The 18379-nt window shown below is 43.4% G+C and overlaps 1 protein-coding gene across 5 annotated transcripts in view; it reads left to right on the forward strand.

The window, feature by feature from the left end:
* Nucleotides 1-18379, forward strand: part of TJP2 (tight junction protein 2) — a 106969-nt gene that overhangs the window by 53963 nt on the left and 34627 nt on the right. For 3 of the 5 annotated variants that reach the window (XM_032164232.2, XM_032164235.2, XM_032164231.2), the window contains exons 2-5: nt 8152-8205; nt 11946-12070; nt 13868-13970; nt 16542-17151. In XM_032164232.2, coding sequence (XP_032020123.1) covers nt 8161-8205; nt 11946-12070; nt 13868-13970; nt 16542-17151 — 883 coding nt within the window. In that variant the 5' untranslated portion in view covers nt 8152-8160. Of the gene's footprint in view, nt 1-313; nt 536-8151; nt 8206-11945; nt 12071-13867; nt 13971-16541; nt 17152-18379 lie in introns of those variants that run through there. The other 2 variants (XM_032164234.2, XM_032164230.2) reach the window with 2 other exon arrangements.

An 18379-nucleotide genomic window follows, 5' to 3' on the forward strand; every position in this document is an offset into this window, starting at 1 on the left:
TGAAACATTGCTAGTTTATTTCTAGCTGGTGTGTGTGTGTGTGTGTGTATCAGAGGGTCTATACTGTATAAATAAATACTTCTCTAAATATTCTTTTCCATAGTGTTGCTCTAAAATGTCTCATTTACTCAATACTGTCAACTTAGATGCTGAATCATTTTATGTGCCTAAAAGAAATATCTACTCGGATGCTGTAGTTCCCTGGCAAGGGAGAGAGAGGGAGAAAAAGAAAGCTGTTAAAGTGGTACAAATCCAAACTGCTTTCTTTTTTGCTCATAAGTAGTGCCTTTCAAAGCATTTGGCATCCCTGCCGTATGGATGTGTCACTGTGTGAGATGACAACAGGATTTGCTGGAAATGTGGGCCACTATTGTATCCGCCTTATGTAACCACGTGGAGTGATGGAAATGGGTGAGCAGCCCGGGATGTAGGCGGTGGCCTGGCCCATGCATCTCCAGAGACCATGAAGACTGCTCAAGCCCTGCATAGGATGTGGATCCAGGCTGTTAAAAAGTTGAGGAGATGGAAAGGCCATGTGAGTCCCTCTGCAAGCTCTCCCCTTGTTTTCCCCAACCTTTCTTCATGGGAAGGGGAGGGAAGCAAAACCATTCTCACAGTGAATCCTTTATCCTCAGATTGATTTGTGCTTCTGGCATCTTTCAGCAACAAATTGTGAGATTGTAGGTTGTAGTCACTGGTGGGTTTTTAAAAATACTTGTATTAATTTTAGCAGATCTGTGTGAAACTGATAGCCTCTTACTGGATCTGTGGATCAAAGGCTGCTGTTTTCCATATGCTAGGAATCTGTAGTGGTTTTGCTTCCTGGGTAGAGCTTAACATACTGGCTTTTGTGTTTGTTCATGTTTGATAATTTTTTGTTTTGGCATTAAACTTTTTGCTTTCTTACACTGCAGAAATCTATATTCTTATTATGTCTAGGCTTCTAACTTAGAAGAAAAAGTGTTTTTCACATGTTCTTTTTTCCTCTTACAGTTTGAACATGTGTGAGTGTTTACTTTTATGGCTTGAGATTTTTATGAAGCATGTCCCTTATGTGGACAGCTTTCAATTAATCTTTGGTTTTAGCTTTGACCTCCATCACTGGGCAGCAGCAGTCTGTGGATACAGAATCTAAAAGCCGCCTGCCTGTTCAGGGGGACTTTGGGCAGTGAACACTTCGGTATCTGTTTTGGGGTTGGCTTTTAACACATTTCTACATTCGTTATGTAAAATATATAGGATTTTTACCTATCTGGCCAAGATTTTTCAAAGGAAAAAAGCTTTATAAAAAGTAGATTAAAGAAAAAACACAACAAATAACTATTTGCCTTAGTTCCTTTCTCTTCTTTTGTCACACAAAAACCTTACTGTTAATGCATTAAGTTTTTTGTTTATGGTAGAAAAGTTAGCTCACTTTTAACTTTCCATGAGGTCTAAGAATGACCTGTTACGATATAAAGGGGGTTGTCATGAACACTACTTACGTGAAAAGTAAAAGTGATAAGGAAAGATGATGAAAGCACATTGAAGATCCTCCTGATGGATAGAATGTTGACACTTGGATTAAAAAGGTGCCTTGGCATTTTCTGCATGCACCTCCCCCCCACAGCTCCCCAGACCTAACCTGCGTCCCCACTCTGTCCACCGCACCTGCCTTGCTTTACCCTCTTTGCCCCTTTCAAATTACTGGTACCATCCTTCAACTTGCCCTCCTTCCAGTTGAAATTATTATCCCCTCTTCACTTTGCAAAATTCTAACTGCATTGAAAAATTTGCTGTTAAATATACCCATACCTCTTGGTATTAGATCCTTCACCAAGAGTCAGTATTCACTTTGGTGTTCACCCACTCATCTCCCTATTTTTTGTTTATTTATTTATTTTATTATTATTATTATTATTATTATTTTTGAGACGGAGTCTTGCTCTGTCGCCCAGGCTGGAGTGCGGTGGCGCGATTTCGGCTCGCTGCAAGCTCTGCCTCCCGGGTTCAAGCCATTCTCCTGCCTCAGCCTCCCGAGTAGCTGGGACTACAGGCGCCCGCCACCATGCCCGGCTAATTTTTTGTATTTTTAGTAGAGATTGGGTTTAACCATGTTAGCCAGGATGGTCTTGATCTCCTGACCTCGTGATCCACCCACCTCGGCCTCCCAAAGTGCTGGGATTACAGGCCTGAGCCATCGCGCCCGGCCTCATCTCCCTATTTTTTAAACTTACGAAATGTTTGATACTATAAAAGAATTAAATATCTAAATCGTGGAGCATAATAATTAAACAAATGCCATGAGCCCATTACACATATCTGCAGACCATCACCAAGACAAAACACGAGGGAAATTTGTGTACCTCCCACCACACTCTGCCTCCTGTCCAGGTCACCTCATACTGAATGTTATATTTTTCATTTCCTTGTTTTTTCTTTATATTTCCACTGCATGCGTGCGTACACACACACACACGCCCCTAAACAATAGATCAATTTTGTTGGCAATTTTTTGCCGTAGTGAAAAATGCATAACAAAATTTACTGTCTGTACCATTTGTAAATGTACAGTTCAGTAGTGTTAAGTATATTCAAGTTGTTGTAAAACATTGTTTTTTGAGCTATATAAAAATGGTATCACACTCTACAAATCCTTCTGGGGTGTTTTTTCGTTCAACTTTGTGTTTGAGATGCATCCCTTTTGTGGTGGTCTGTGTGACTGGTTTGTTCGTCTTCATTGCAGTATAACATTGTATTTTAATAATGTATCAATTTGTCCATCCTGCCCTTGAGAGATAGTGGGATATTTTCCAGGTTTTGGCCGTTGGGAACATTGCTGCTGTGAATACTCTATACATGTATCCTTGTGCATTTAGTCACACGGTTCTCCGGGGGCCTCTGCCCGGGTAGAGGAATCACTGGGTCGTGGAATGTGCATACCTTTAATTCTGATATATGCGTGCTTTTTCTATGGGCCTGCCTGTAAAGCTCCCCTTGGTGCTAAGCAGCTACCTGCTGTCATTCAGAGAGAGGTCAGATATTGCTAGCAAGTCTGATCTGCGCATAGCCAAGCACAAGGTGGGTGGGACCAGAGGCCGGTGGCCTAGTTTGAATGTCAGGACCACAGCTCTCAGCTAAGCTGCTGCACCCTGGCAGCCTGTGCCCAGGGATGTTCCTAGAGCTGATGTTCTGAGGAATAAGGGTGATTATGTGGGGTGCTCTGTGTTTCTGAAAAATTATATAAATGAGGCGGGAAAGACACTCAGTAGTTTGCTCTTTGGGTACACTTGTAGTTAGTTGGTAAGCTGCCCAAGGGCTTTGGGGATCTTATTCACTGATATCTCTGAAGTGCCACAAACCACTTGCTTGGCAGAAGGTGGATGCTTAATAAATGTTTTTGCATAAATGAAAAATGAGTGCATAGTGAAGAGTTTTCTGTGAGACTTTTCCAAAAAGTCACAGTTCTGTAGGCTAAATATACATAATTATGGTGTATTTTTAATGCTCAACAGTGCTACTAAAATTTATTTTTGCTCTAGTTCCCTACCTTTACAATTAAGATTTTCTCTTTATCACTTGGCTTAGCAGAGCATATATTCTTTGAATATTATATTAAGTAGCTAATGGTTAATTTTGCTACCTGTTAACCATAGGTAAGAAGAAGCCTTGCAGTCTGATTGGTTTCAGGCACCAGGCAAGTTAATAGCAAGGTCTGATTGGTGGTGGTAGTGGTAGGAGATTAATCGTCTCTCTGAAAAATTTAATTTAAATTACCCTTGCAGGCAGCACAGGACACTTAAAGATAGTAGCATCCCATTATTGAAGGGCTGTGAATTTCAAAAGCCAGATTCATTCTACTTGAGCCACATATAAACAATAAAATTTTGCAGGAACTCATTCATTTGGCTAAATGATAAACAAATTTAAATCCAAAACTTTGAAGAGTTTGTAGTTTTAAATTCCAAAATAGAAATGTATTTTAAAAGTAATGTACTCATAAAAATATTCTCTATGATAGCACAGCTCCTTGGGATATTCAACATTTTTTTGGTATGTAGCATTGTCCAATCCTGGGGATGATTGTCATAGTCCCAGTTAGTTTTTTTTCCTGATAACTTTTTTTTTTTTTTTTTTTTTGAGACGGAGTCTTGCTCTGTTGCCCAGGCTGGAGTGCAGTGGCGTGATCTCGGCTCACTGCAATCTCCACCTCCTGGGTTCACACCATTCTCCTGCCTCAGCCTCCCGAGTAGCTGGGACTACAGGCGCCTGCCACCAAGCCTGGCTAATTTTTTGTATTTTTAGTAGAGACAGGATTTCACCGTGTTAACCAGGATGGTCTCGATCTCCTGACCTTGTGATCCGCCTGCCTCGGCCTCCCAAAGTGCTGGGATTACAGGCGTGAGTCACCATGCCTGGCCCTTTTCCTGATAATTTTAAAGTAAGTTTTGTGGAGAGGGTGCCATGTGATTTTTTTCCCCCTTAATTCATGGGGCTATAACTATATCCAAAGAAGAGTTGGCAAATATATTTATTTTACCACAGTTTCTAGATTAATTCACTTTGTTGAAATTTGACAGCTTTAAGGTACAAGAAGGCATTGAGAAGATGAGCTTGGAGAAGTGGGCATGCTCATAAGGTCATTTCTGGGTGGTAGTGGCTTAGTTTTACTAAGGCCACATCTAAAACTGAAGTTGTCAAGGAATTAGTAAGGTGTTCTATGGAAATGGAAAAGGGCAACCAATTCTGACTTACCGCAGGAGTTCAGTTGAGTGTCTGCTTTCTTTTTCTTTTCTTTTTTTTTTTTTGAGACAGAGTCTCGCTCTGGAGTGCAGTGGCGCAATCTCAGCTCATTGCAACCTCCACCTCCCAGGTTCAAGTGATTCTCTTGCTTCAGCCTCCCAAGTAGCTGGGACTACAGATATGTGCCACCACACCCGGCTAATTTTTTGTGTTTTTGGTAGAGACAGGGTTTCACCATGTTGGCCAGGCTGGTCTTGAACTGCTGGCCCCAAGTGATCCACCTGCCTTGGCCTCCCAAAGTGCTGGGATTATAGGCGTGAACCACCACGCTGGACCCGGTTTCTGCTTTCTGTTTCCATTTAAGAAAACTTTTTGGCCGGGCGTGGTGGCTCACACCTGTAATCCCAGTGCTTTGGGAGGCAGAGGCAGGCGGGTCATCTAAGGTTGGGAATTTCAGACCAGCCTGACCAGCATGGTGAAACCCCATCTCTACTAAAAATACAAAAATTAGCTGGGCGTGGTGGCGCATGCCTGTAATCCCAACTATTTGGGAGGCTGAGGCAGGAGAATCGCCAGAACCCGGGAGGCGGAGGTTGCGGTGAGCCCAGATCGTGCCAGTGCACTCCAGCCTGGGCAACAAGAGTGAAACTCCATCTCAAAACAAAAAACAACTTTTTAACAAATATGTACAGCTTCATTAAAATCTTGGAAAATTTGTTGTGCTGCCACATACTGGAAAATGCTGTTTTAGACACAGAATTCCAGAGGGGTATGGCTATAGAGCACATCTAGAAAGTCAGACCATGAGCACCTGAGTTTTTAGTCCATCCACCTCACATATGCTATCAAAGAAGCAGAGAGCCATGAATTCGATAGAAACTTTCTTTAAGAAAATTTGTAGGCTGGGCATGGTGTCTCACACCTGTAATCCCAGCATTTTGGGAGGCTAAGGCAGGCGGACCATTTGAGGTCAGGAGTTTGAGATGAGCCTGGCCAACATGGTGAAACCGTGTCTCTACCAAAAATACAAAAAAATGAGCTGGGTGTGGTGGCGCACAACTGTAATCCCAGCTGCTCGGGAGGCTGAGGTACGCAAATCACTTGAACCCAGGAGGCAGAGGTTGCAGTGAACCTAGATCTCACCCCTGCATTCCAGCCTGGGTGACAGAGTGAGACCCCGTCCCAAAAAAAAAAAAAAAAAGTAAGTAGCAGCAGTCAGTGCTTCGGTTATATTAATTGAATGATGATGAATGAATAGTGTATCCATCTCTTGATGTATTAAAAAGAAAAATCTCTGAGTGCCTACTCTGTGTGCCAGACACTGTTGTAGCAGATAATGGGACAAAGATGAGTAGGATATAAAAATTTCACCTGAAAATTCACTTTTATTTTTTAAAATTGAAGAACAGTTGTTACAGTGAACAGACTTTAAGTAATTGGGGAGTTTTACATAGTTTAGATAATAATCTTTTGGAACGTTTACATATTTCCTTGTGTTGATGGGCCTTCGTTTAATCTTCTAAATCTTGCACTTTTGGGCTACTCGTGTCCCTGGCACCCCAGGCCTCATTCACCACCCAGTCCCAGGATTGCTGGTAGCACAGATCTCTCGTTCTGGCCTTTCTCAGGTATTTTGAGTTCTTTTTTTTTCTTATTAAATATACAGATGGGGTCTCACTATGTTGCTCAGGTTGGTCTTAAACTCCTGCACTCAACTGATCACCCCGCCTCAGCCTCCTGAGTAGCTGGGACTACAGCATGTGCCACCATGCCTGGCTAACTTTAAAAATTTTTTGTAGAGATGGGGTCTCACTATGTTGCACAGGCTGGCCTTGAACTCCTAGGCTCAAGCGATCCTCTCACTTCAGACTGAGTGCTGGAAATACAGACATGAGCCACTGCACCCAGCCCTCTTCTAATTTCTTAAAACATAAACACATAGTCCGGGCGGCTCAGTGGCTCATGCCTGTAATCCCAGCACTTTGGCAGGCCGAGGCAGGTGGATCACGAGGTCAGGAGTTTGAGACCAGCCTGATGAACATGGTGAAGCCCCATCTCTACTAAAATACAAAAATTAGCCGGGCGTGGTAGTGCGCACCTGTAATCCTAGCTACCCAGGAGACTGAGTCAGGAGAATCGCTTGAACCTGGGAGGCGGGGGTTGCAGTGAGTGAAGATCACGCCACTGTACTCCAGCCTGGGCAACAGAACAAGACTCCGTCTCAAACAAAGCAAGAAACCAACGTATACACATATTATAGATACTCCGTTTTTGTCTGTGGCTGGTATTTCAAATATTTAAAGTCTTTGATACTTCAGTTTATGTTTCTTTTACCTCTCACTCATGGTAATGTGGATGTTTAAATTGTGGGCTCATTTCCTTGGATACATTTTATCTGGGGAATCTTTGAGGGCTGTGTTTGAGTGTGATCTCTGGAGAGGATTCACATCTGCCTCTGTGTACCTGGTGGTATGGCCAGTGCAGAACCCCAGTAGGCATGAGTGTTTGGCAGGGTGTGGTCACATCTGTAATATGAATGCCCAAACCTGTGTGAATACAGGTCTGTGAATAGAAATTCTCCAGGGTTTTATTTTAGTTATTTCCACTCTACCCATAGCCAAGGATGAGACAGTCACTGCATCTCCATCTGTGTGCTGGTATTTTTTTCCCCTAATAGATCCACCCAGACCTGATCTCCCACCCTGTTTGGATCCCCAGCCTCCTCTAAATGCCTGCTTCAGTGCTGGCTTACCTCTGTGGTTCTGAGTGTTCTTGGCATTTCTAGCTTTCTCACAGGCAGCCTGCATTTAATGGATTATTATTTTTAAAATGATACCACCAGTTTTAGGTTTTTCTGGATACCTACTTTGGAATATTGTCAGAGATGGAAGTCCCAGTGGTCCATTTATGAAGACATTCATCTTTCATACCCGGTGATACAGATGGAGAAAAAGCCAAAAGATCCCGCAGATCACCCAATTGGGCATACCCTATGATAAGGCTAAGGATATTTTTAGACATAAACATGCAGAAAACTTGCCTACGAGGTCACCTTTGACAGGAAGAGGGGGAGAATTATTAAAAAAAAAAAAAAAGAATCTTTTTGAAACTAGATATTTTTAAAGGGGTTTTATGATGACAATGTTTTGGAATAGTGATAATAAAAGGACTCAGCACTTAACATTCCATTCTTTTTAGGGTCTGTCTTTCACTGTGTATTTCACTTACCTTTCAAGTATTGTTTCTAGTTTCATTTCACTGAAGGAGAGTTGTGTTTGAAAATAGGTAGCATAATGAACAAATATGAACTCTTTTTGGTATAGAAAGTGTGAGCTGGACTTTATGTCAAGGCATTTTGAATGATAATTTTATTTCTAGCATTGAAAACGTTGTGGTTTTCATCAGATTGGTTTTGTTCTTTTAAAACAGGCCCCAGGCATGGAAGAGCTGATATGGGAACAGTACACTGTGACCCTACAAAAGGTGAGTTCTGCACATTTCATATATTCTACAGTCATGTTCTTGATTTTACGGATCATGGATCTTGTTTATTTTTGCCTACACACAGTTTTGGCTTTTTTTCCCCTTGAGGTGCATAATGCATTATAGATACTAACTGGCAATAATTGCTATGTTAACAAAGATTTGCATGCTATTGTATTTTTTGATTAAGGACCGTTTAATATAGAACATTTTAGAGGTTATTTAGTGTATACTCTTACCTCCAGATAGAACAGGTTATGAAAGAGAAAAGAAAGGGAAGAATGAAAATGACCTGTACTGTTTAAGGATGTTAAGGGAGCTTTTTACAACTTCTGTCATTTTAATTATGACATATTATACATACCTTATAACTCTTAAAAAGCATCCAAGAGACTGTAAGTCATTTGTGTGAGGCTAAGCTGGAGAACTGCACTCGTGGTTCTGCAATTTTTTTTTTTTTTTTTTTCTGAGATGGAATTGCACTCTTGTCACCCAGGCTGGAGTGCAGTGGTGCAATCTTGGCTCAGCGCAACCTCCGCCTCCCGGGTTCAAGCAATTTTCCTGCCTCAGCCTCCCAAGTAGCTGGGATTACAGGTGCCCATCACCACACCCGGCTAATTTTGTATTTTTAATAGAGACGAGGTTTCTCCATGTTGGTCAGGCTGGTCTCGAACTTCTGACCTCAGGTGATCCACCCGCCTCGGCCCCCAAAGTGCTGGGGTTACAGGCATGAGCCACCACGCCCAGAAGGTTCTGCATTTTTATTCCATCAAGCTGCTGTCCAGTCATCATCACTGTGATTTTCCTGGTCTTTCTGCAGGCTTTCTTCTTCTGGCTCTGAATTCCTCCAAGGTCTGTCATCTCCTAGAGGGACCATAAGTTCCTCATAGGAAGAGTTTTCCTTTGACCCTCAGAACTGTGAGCTTCAAGCTTTGTCTTCTATGAAAATTAAAGACATTCCTGAATTTGATGTTTATTGAATTAATCCAGGTAGAAAAAAATGTCTCTGGGCCAGTGCCCAGGTGCCCAGACTTCCAGATCAGTAATCACAATTTCTTCATTTGAGGGATTTTGTCTGCTTAGGTCTTATTTTTCAACTCTCCTCATCTTTCTGACTCTCCTCTGCCCTTTCCCTGAGCATTTCATGCATTCCTTGAGTTGTGGACCCAAAATTGGCAGAGGTCAGAGATTTTTTTAGGCTTGGCATAGAGGATGGAGCTGCCTCTGTCTAAAACCAGGTGCCAGCTGGTGGTGCTGCCAAATTCAAAGCCATGTGATTAATAGACAACACTCCCAACCTGTTTTGAGTTTGTAATTGTGTATAATCAGTCAGCATAGTGGGCCTCACATGGGAAACTTCCTTGGAAGGGAAGATTTTCTTTTAGTCTCGGAGTAATTTTTTATATAATCGAACCCAGATTTAAGAATATACAATCACATATACTCATATTATCTGGATGAAACTGGGCTTAGATTTTTTTTTTTTTTTTTTTTTTGAAATGGAGTCTCATTCAGTCACCCAGGCTGGAGTGTAATTGCATGATCTCAGCTCACTGCAACCTCCACCTCCTAGGTTCAAGTGATTTTCCTGCTCCAGCCTCCTAAGTAGCTGGGGTTACAGGGGTGTGCCACCACGCCTGGCTAATTTTTGTATTTTTAGTAGAGGTGGGGTTTTGCCATGTTGTCCAGGCTGATCTCGAACTCCTGGACTCAAGCAATTCACCCGCCTTGGCCTCCCAAAGTGCTGGGATTACAGGTGTGAGCCACTGCACCTGGCCCAGGCTTAGCTTTTTAAAACACAAATGAATTAGGGTTATGTATTATCTATGCTCACCACTGTGCATTGCTAGACCGATCATGGATGTAATAAATCTTATTTCCGATCTTCCATGCATGTAGAAAAGGGTTTAGTGCTTTGCTTTCTCATGAGATCTCAACACACATTTTATGTTCAAATTTTATCTTTAAAATCCATTTACGGGCCAGGCGCAGTAGCTCACGCCTGTAATCCCCACACTTTGGGAGGCAGAGGCAGGTGGATCACAAGGCCAGGAGATCGAGACCATCCTGGCCAACATGGTGAAACCCTGTCTCTACTAAAAATACAAAAATTAGCTGGGTGTGGTGGCACATGCCTGTAGTCCCAGCTACTCAGGAGGCTGAGGCAGGAGAATCACTTGAACCTGGGAGGCGGAGGTTTCAGTGAGCCAAGCACCACTGCACTCCAGCCTGGCAACAGAGCAAGACTCTGTCTCAAAAAACAAAACAAAACAAAACAATCCATTTATTTCTTTTTCACTGTATGTTGAAATGAAACTACCAACTCATCTACTTTGAAGTTAAAGGTATACTTTAAAAATACGATTTTAGGCAGACATAAAAAAGAACAAAATCATGTCCTTTACAGCAACATGAATGCACCTGGAGGCCATTATCCTAAGCAAATTAATGCAGAAACAGAAAACCAAATACTACATGTTCTCACTTAGAAGTGGGAGCTAAACATTGGGTACACACAGACACAAAGATAGGAACAGTTAACACTGGGAATTCCAAAAGTAGAGAGGGAGGGAGAGGAGCAAAGTTTGAAAAACTACTTCTTGGGTACTGTGTTCGGTACTTGGGTGACAGGATCATTAGAAGCCCAAACCTCAGCATCAGACAATACCCATATATAACAAACCTGCACATGTACTCCTGAATCTAAAATAAAAATAAAGAAAAATAAAAAGGGTTGGCTAGCACTGGGAAGAGCAGTCTCTTCCCACCCAGCTAGAAAGTTGTGGGTTTTTTTTGTTTTTTAGAGACTTCTTCAGTTGCCCAGTTTAAAGTGCAGAAGCTGCCTTGGCTTGTTGCAGCCTTGACCTCACAGGCTCAGGTGATTCTCCCACCTCAGCCTCTCGAGTAGCTGGGACTACAGACGTGCACCACCATGACCAGCTAATTTTTTGTATTTCTAGTAGAGACAGGGTTTTGCCATGTTGTCCAGGCTGGTCTCGAGCTGCTGGACTCAAGCATTCTGGCTGCGTTGGCCTCCCAAAGTGCTGGGATTATAGAAGTGAGCCATGAGCCTAGGCAGAAGGTTTTATTTATTTTTTTAATATGTCAAAATATCATAATATACAGAGGAATTAAAAATATTTACAGTACAGGCCAGGCACAATGGCTCCCTGTTGTAATCCCAGTGCTTTGGGAGGTTGAAGCAGGAGGCTCATTTGAGCCCAGAAATTTGAGGCTGCGGTGAGTAGTGATCACACCACTGCACTCCAGCCTAGCAACAGATCAAAACTCTGTCTCTTAAAAAAAAAAAAAAATACAATAAGAAAATCTGAAAATTAAAAAAATACAGTTTTAGTACAGATTCAGTTTTTACTGAAGTTGTTCCAGCTCAGGCCAGCATGATGCAAACAGGTACAACTGGTGCTTCAAACAGTCCATCCCTATTTGGACTGAAGACATTGTTTCCTATCCCTGCCTGCTTCTAGTGATAACTCCAGTCTGCACTATCAATCTTTTCCAGCCTCCACACACTGTTTCTTTCAGATAAGGAATTTCCCTTTATAAACCTGTCAGCTGACTATGACTATGCTTTATTTTGTTTCTCATTTGTTTCTGTAAGCCCATCTGTTCCTGAACAGTCTCTGGTTATTGATTTGACCTTTATTTTATTGAGTGCTTATAATAAATCCCGAAAGCCACTTATTGAAGGATTTTTAATATTTCTCCTCTCTGATGTACAGGATTCCAAAAGAGGATTTGGAATTGCAGTGTCTGGAGGCAGAGACAACCCCCACTTTGAAAATGGAGAAACGTCCATTGTCATTTCTGATGTGCTCCCGGGTGGGCCTGCTGATGGGCTGCTCCAGTGAGTGTCCTCCCTCGCCCCGCGGCCCCTACCAGCCCTACTGGTTGGCCCTAGACAGGGTATTTTGGTTGGTATCCACTTTATTTTTTTAAAAAAAAGAAAAAATAACAAACTTTTATATAATATTTGAAAAGTCTTCAAGCTGGAATGGAAGCCATAATACACCATGTTTGAATAATGCCCAAACCTTGGGAACACCCCAGCTTTGGAGCGAGGAGGGCAGTTGTTTCCGTAAGAAGATAGTTCCAAACATCCCTCCTACGTTTAGGAATCATTTCTGAACGTGGAGTTTTAAATTGGCATGCTTCTCAACCCCAATGCTTAGCCAACACTGTTTATGTTCGTTTTAATTTATATTCTTTAAGAATTTAATGAGGAGACTTTGGTTTATTGATTATCTTATTTATAAGAGTGATGTGGAAGTTGGGAAAATTTACTATGGGAAAACCACAAGTTTTCCAACTGCCAGCTTTCTGACCTGAAGAGGTAACACCATTTTATTTTAATTTTTAATTAATTTTTTCTTTTTTCTTTTTTTTTGTGAGACAGAGTCTTGCTTTGTCACCCAGTCTGGATTGCAGTGGTGCGATCTCAGCTCACCGCAACCATCACCTTCCGAGTTCAAGCAATTCTCTGCTGCCTCAGCCACCTGAGTAGCTGGGATTATAGGTGCCTGCCACCACACCCAGCTAATTTTTGTATTTTTAGTACAGATGGGTTTTCGCCATGTTGGCCAGGCTGGTGTCAAACTCCTGACCTGAAGTGATCTGCCCAACTCGGCCTCCCAAAGTGCTGGGATTACAGGCATGAGCCACCGTACCCAGCTGGTAACACCATTTTAAATGATGCATGCCTGATTCCCACAAGATAACTTCTCAGGAAGAAATCGAAAGTTAACTGTATGGCTGCATTGGCTAAATAGCTCAAAAGTTTAGGTTCTGTTGGTGTTTAAAGCCTCTGTGGACTAAGCACAGTGGCTCACACCTATAATCCTGCACTTTGGGAGGCTGAGGTGGCAGGAACACTTAAGCCAGGTGTTGAAGATCAGCCTGGGCAACATAGTGAGACCCTGCTGGGATGGCATGCACCTACTCGGGTCCCAGCTACTTGGGAGGCTAAGGTGAGAGAATCCTTTGAGCTCAGGAAGTTGAGGTTGCAGTGAGCTCTCAGTCACACTACTGCAGTCCATCCTGGGTGAGAGAGGGAAACCATGCCTCTTAAAAAAGAAAATTATAATTAAGAAAGCCTGTATAGTTTTATCAAAGTTAGTAGTCTTTCATATGGAGAAATGCAAAATTTTAAAGTAATATTTGGGATGAACTGGAGCAATAGGATTCTGTGATCTCAGAATTTCTTTAAGAATCCGAGGCAAGCTCTTGGCCCTTTTCCTGCACAAAAGCACAAATGGATATACACCTACTTGGAGGGAGTGTTTTTAGACTTTTCTGAAGCCCACCATGCACCTCAGGCAATAGGGGACTGATAGAGAAATTCCTTTTGGTGTCCAGACCTCACCGTCATCAAGTACCTCCTGGTGTGACCCTGTGGTTTGGGGCGATCAGGCCTCTCTCTTCCCAGATGATTTCCATTTAGACACTCAGAATTGAGCTGTATGGCCCCCAGTTCCTTTCTTTGAAAGATCTCAGGCCAAGTTGACTGGGCCTTGGGCGCCACCAGACACTGAGCCCTTTAGAAAGCCTTTCAGGTCGATTTGCTGCTTCTATTTGTTCCTAAATAAATAATTTACAATGAATAGATGGGAGTTTTTCATGACCCATTTTTATTTCTTGTTTACAGAGAAAATGACAGAGTGGTCATGGTCAATGGCACCCCCATGGAGGATGTGCTTCATTCGTTTGCAGTTCAGCAGCTCAGAAAAAGTGGGAAGGTCGCTGCTATTGTAAGTACTGGGTTTGCTTTCAGCTTGCCTAAATAGCATTTTGTTTTTTTTGCCCAGAAGAAAATTACCCCTTGCTTTTAAGCAGTTGACAGAATTACATAACCTAGGGACCGCTGTTCTTGGATCCTCAGTACTTTCGGAGGGGTGTGAAGATGTGTGTAAGTTATCCTTCCTACCTTTCCTTGTGTCTTCTCCTGAGGCCGGTGATTGCCTAATCTGAGTTAGTTTGCCTTAGGAACCAAGTTAGGCAATTATTCCCTAAGAGAATTAGCTAGATTCAGAATACTGGTAAAACAATATTAATTTAGAAAAAATCTTTCAGCGCAAAAACTCACTTGTAAAGGCCCAAGCAAGATATATTATATCTTCATAGACTAAGAGTTTCATTAGAAGACCGTCTATAATCTTCATTCATCTATTCATTCATTCATTCACTGGCTGAGAATCAACTATGAGCTGGATGCCATTAGGCCCTGGGGCCAATCTGTGTTGCAAGATGTGTTCACTACAGTGGAGCAGGTAGACACACAAAGTGAGAATGGTAATAAAGTGTGCTTAGAGGCAATGCTAGTAGGGATATACCCACATATATGGTTGTGTGTGTGTGTGTGTGTGTGTGTGTATATATATATATATATATTTATATATTTTTTTTTTTTGAGCAATTTTGCTTATTGCCCAGGCTGGAATGGCACGATCATGGCTCACTGCAACTCCTCCGGTTCAAATTCACCCCTCCGATACTGGATTACATCATGTCCACCACACCCTCTAATTTTGTATTTTATAGAGTTGGGGTTTCACCATTGGTCAGGCTGGTCCGAATCCAATTGGTGATCCCCATGGGATTACAGGCATGAGCCACCTCACCTGGCCACATATATGGTATTTAATGTTTTTCAACTTTATATTATGAAGATTTTCAAACAAAAAGGAAAGTTGAAAGATCAGCGTAATAAACATTTATCTTCTAAAATATTACTATTCTGCCATCTTTTACTTGGTCTCTGTTTGTATATAAACATTCACGTCTTTCTGGCCAACCATTTGAAGGAAAGTTACAGACATGACAGTTCATTTCTACTTACTTCACATGCATTTCCTATGAATGAGGATATTCATCTATATAATACTATTATCTGATCTAAGAAAAGTAATAATTTTACAGTATTGTCTAAAATCCAGCCCATATCTCAAGATGTCTTTTTCATTTTTAGAGATGGGATCTTGTGTTTCCCAGGCTGATCTTGATCTCCTGGGTTCAAGCGATCGTTCCACCTCAGCCTCCCAAGGTGCTGGGATTACAGGTGTGAGCCACCATACGCAGCTCTCAAAATGTCTTTGATAAATGTTTTCTTCCCTATCCAGGATCCAAAGTTCACTCATTGCATTTAATTATCTCTTTAGTTCCTTTTAATCTAGAAGGGTTCCTCTTTCCCCTTGCCCCTCTACCCCACCCCCCACTTTAAAAATGGCATTGGGCCAGGCTCAGTGGTTCACGCCAGCACTTTGGGAGTTGGAGGCAGGCAGATCACCTGAGGTCGGGAGTGAGGAATACCACGATAGAGAGGGATTTTATTTATTTATTTTTGATATGGGGTCTCACTCTGTCACCCAGCCACCAGCCTGGCCAACATGGTGAAACCCCATCTCTACTAAAAATACAAAAATTAGCCACGCATGGTGGTGTGCACCTGTAATCCCAGCCATTGGGAGGGTGAGGCACGAGACTCACTTGAACCTGGGAGGCAGAGGTTGCAGTGACCTGAGTACAGTCCAGCCTGGGCAACAGAGTGAAACTTTGTCTTAATAATAAATAAATAAATAAATAAATAAATAAATAAATAAATAAATAAATAAGGCATTGACTTTTCTTCCTTAAAAATTTAAAAATTTATGCATAATGCATAGTTATAGGGTATGTGTGATTAATACATTAATATGATTTGTAAAATTCAGACGAGATCGGGCGTGTTCAGGATGGTATGGCTGTAGACATGATTTGTAAAATTCAAATCAGTGTATTTGGAATATCCATCACCTTAAATAATTGTGTTTTCTTTATGGTAGAAATGTTCAGATTATTCTCTTCCAGCTATTTTGGAATGTACAGTAGATTCCTGTAAGCTGTAGTCACCCTGCCGATCTAACATTAGGTCTTATTTTCTTCTATCAGACCATATATTTGTACCCATCAATCAACTTCTCTTTATTCCCCTTTGCCCCCTAGGCAGCTATGTATAGAATGTCACACTTTCTGGATTTTTGTTTGAGTTTTATAACTTAGTGATTTGGGCCTCTGAGACTTTTCAAACTTCAGCAGAAGCAGATTTTGGAGGTACTATTTTATTATTACCTTAATTCAAGGCACTGTACTCAGAGCTTCACCATCATTGTCTCATTCTAACCCTGTGAGATTTTTATTATCCGTTTCCCGATGAGGAACCTGAACCTTAGTGAGTCGGCAGGGATACAGTTTTCTTGAAACCAGAACCAGGGCTCTTAACCACTGCCTTCTCCACGTTCAGTTGTGATTGTCCTGCGTTCACACTGAGTTTGTTTTGACAACAGGTGGTCAAGAGGCCCCGGAAGGTCCAGGTGGCCCCGCTTCAGGCCAGCCCTCCCCTGGATCAGGATGACCGGGCTTTTGAGGTGATGGACGAGTTTGATGGCAGAAGTTTCCGGAGTGGGTACAGCGAGAGGAGCCGGCTGAGCAGCCATGGGGGGCGCAGCCACAGCTGGGAGGACAGCCCGGAAAGGGGGCGTCCCCACGATCGGGCCTGGAGCCGGGAGCGGGACCTCAGCCAGGACCGGAGCCGCGGCCGGAGCCTGGAGCGGGGCCTGGACCAAGACCATGCGCGCGCCCGAGACCGCAGCCGTGGCCGGAGCCTGGAGCGGGGCCTGGACCACGACTTTGGGCCATCCCGGGACCGGGACCGCGACCGTGGCCGCCGCCGGAGCATTGACCAGGACTACGAGCGGGCCTATCACCAGGCCTACGACCCAGACTACGAGCGGGCCTACAGCCCAGAATACAGGCACGGGGCCCACCACGACGCCCGCTCTCGGGGGCCCCGAAGCCGCAGCCGCGAGCACCCGCACTCACGCAGCCCCAGCCCCGAGCCGAGGGGGCGGCCGGGGCCCATCGGGGTCCTCCTGATGAAAAGCAGAGCGAACGAAGGTAGGCATGCTTGATGTAGGAAGAAAAGCACTGTTGTGATATGCATAACTAACTTTTCTTTTTTTTTTTTTTTTTCCGGAAGAGTTGCTCTGTCATCCAGGCTGGAGGGCAGTAGTGTGATCTCGGCTCACTGCAACCTCCACCTCCCGGGTTCAAGCGATTCTCCTGCCTCAGCCTCCTGAGTAGCTGCGTCTACCACCACGCCCAGCTAATTTTGTATTTTTAGTGGAGACAGGTTTCAACATGTTGGCCAGGCTGGACTTGAACTCCCAACTTCAGGTGATCCGTCCACCTTGGTCTCTCACAGTGCTGGGATTACAGGCATGAGCCACGGCGCCTGGCCAGGAATAGCTCCTTTTTTTTTTTTGTGACGGAGTCTTGAGTCTTGCTCTCTTGCCCAGGCTGGAGTGCAGTGGCGTAATCTGGGCTCACTGCAACCTCCGCCTCCCAGGTGCAAGCAGTTCTCCTGCCTCAGCCTCCCTAGTAGCTGGGCTTACAGGCGCACACCACCACACCTGGCTGATTTTTTTATTTTTAGTAGAAACGGGGTTTCACCGTGTTGGCCAGGCTGGTCTTGAACTCCTCACCTCAGATGATATGCCCACCGCAGCCTTCCAAAGTGCTGGGATTATAGGCATGAGCCACTGCACCCGGCCAGCTGTTTTTTTTTTTTGAGACGAGTCTCACTGTGTCACCCTGGCTGGAGAGTGCAGTGGCATGATCTCGGCTCACTGCAACCTCTGCCTCCTGGGTTCAAGTGATTCTCCTGCCTCAGCCTCCCAAGTAGGTGGGATTATAGGTGCCTGCCACCACGCCCGGCTAATTTTTGTATTTTCAGTAGAGACAGGGTTTTGCCAGGTTGGCTAGGCTGGTCTCAAACTCCTGACCTCAGGTGATCTGCCCGCCTCGGCCTCCCAAAGTGCTGGGATTACAGGTGTGAGCCACCGCGTCTGGCCGAGCTATCTCTTAATTGCACTTAACCAGCATTGTACCCAGCACTGACCTAAATGCCTAACACCAATTAGTTCGTTTAATCCTCAGAACTACCTCATGAGGGAGGACTCTTGTATCTCCATTTTATAGACAAGGAAACTGAGGCACAGAAGGTTCATTGACATACACAAAGTTGTGTCATCAGTGGAAGAGCCAGGCTCCAGAATTTTGGCTTTAAACTAGGAAACCAGTGGTTCTCAAAGCAGTGCATCACCTGGGCACCTGTATGAAATGC

The sequence above is a fragment of the Hylobates moloch genome, unplaced genomic scaffold, assembly GCF_009828535.3.
Source record: "Hylobates moloch isolate HMO894 unplaced genomic scaffold, HMol_V3 SCAFFOLD_10, whole genome shotgun sequence".
NCBI classification, from domain to species: Eukaryota; Metazoa; Chordata; class Mammalia; order Primates; family Hylobatidae; genus Hylobates; species Hylobates moloch.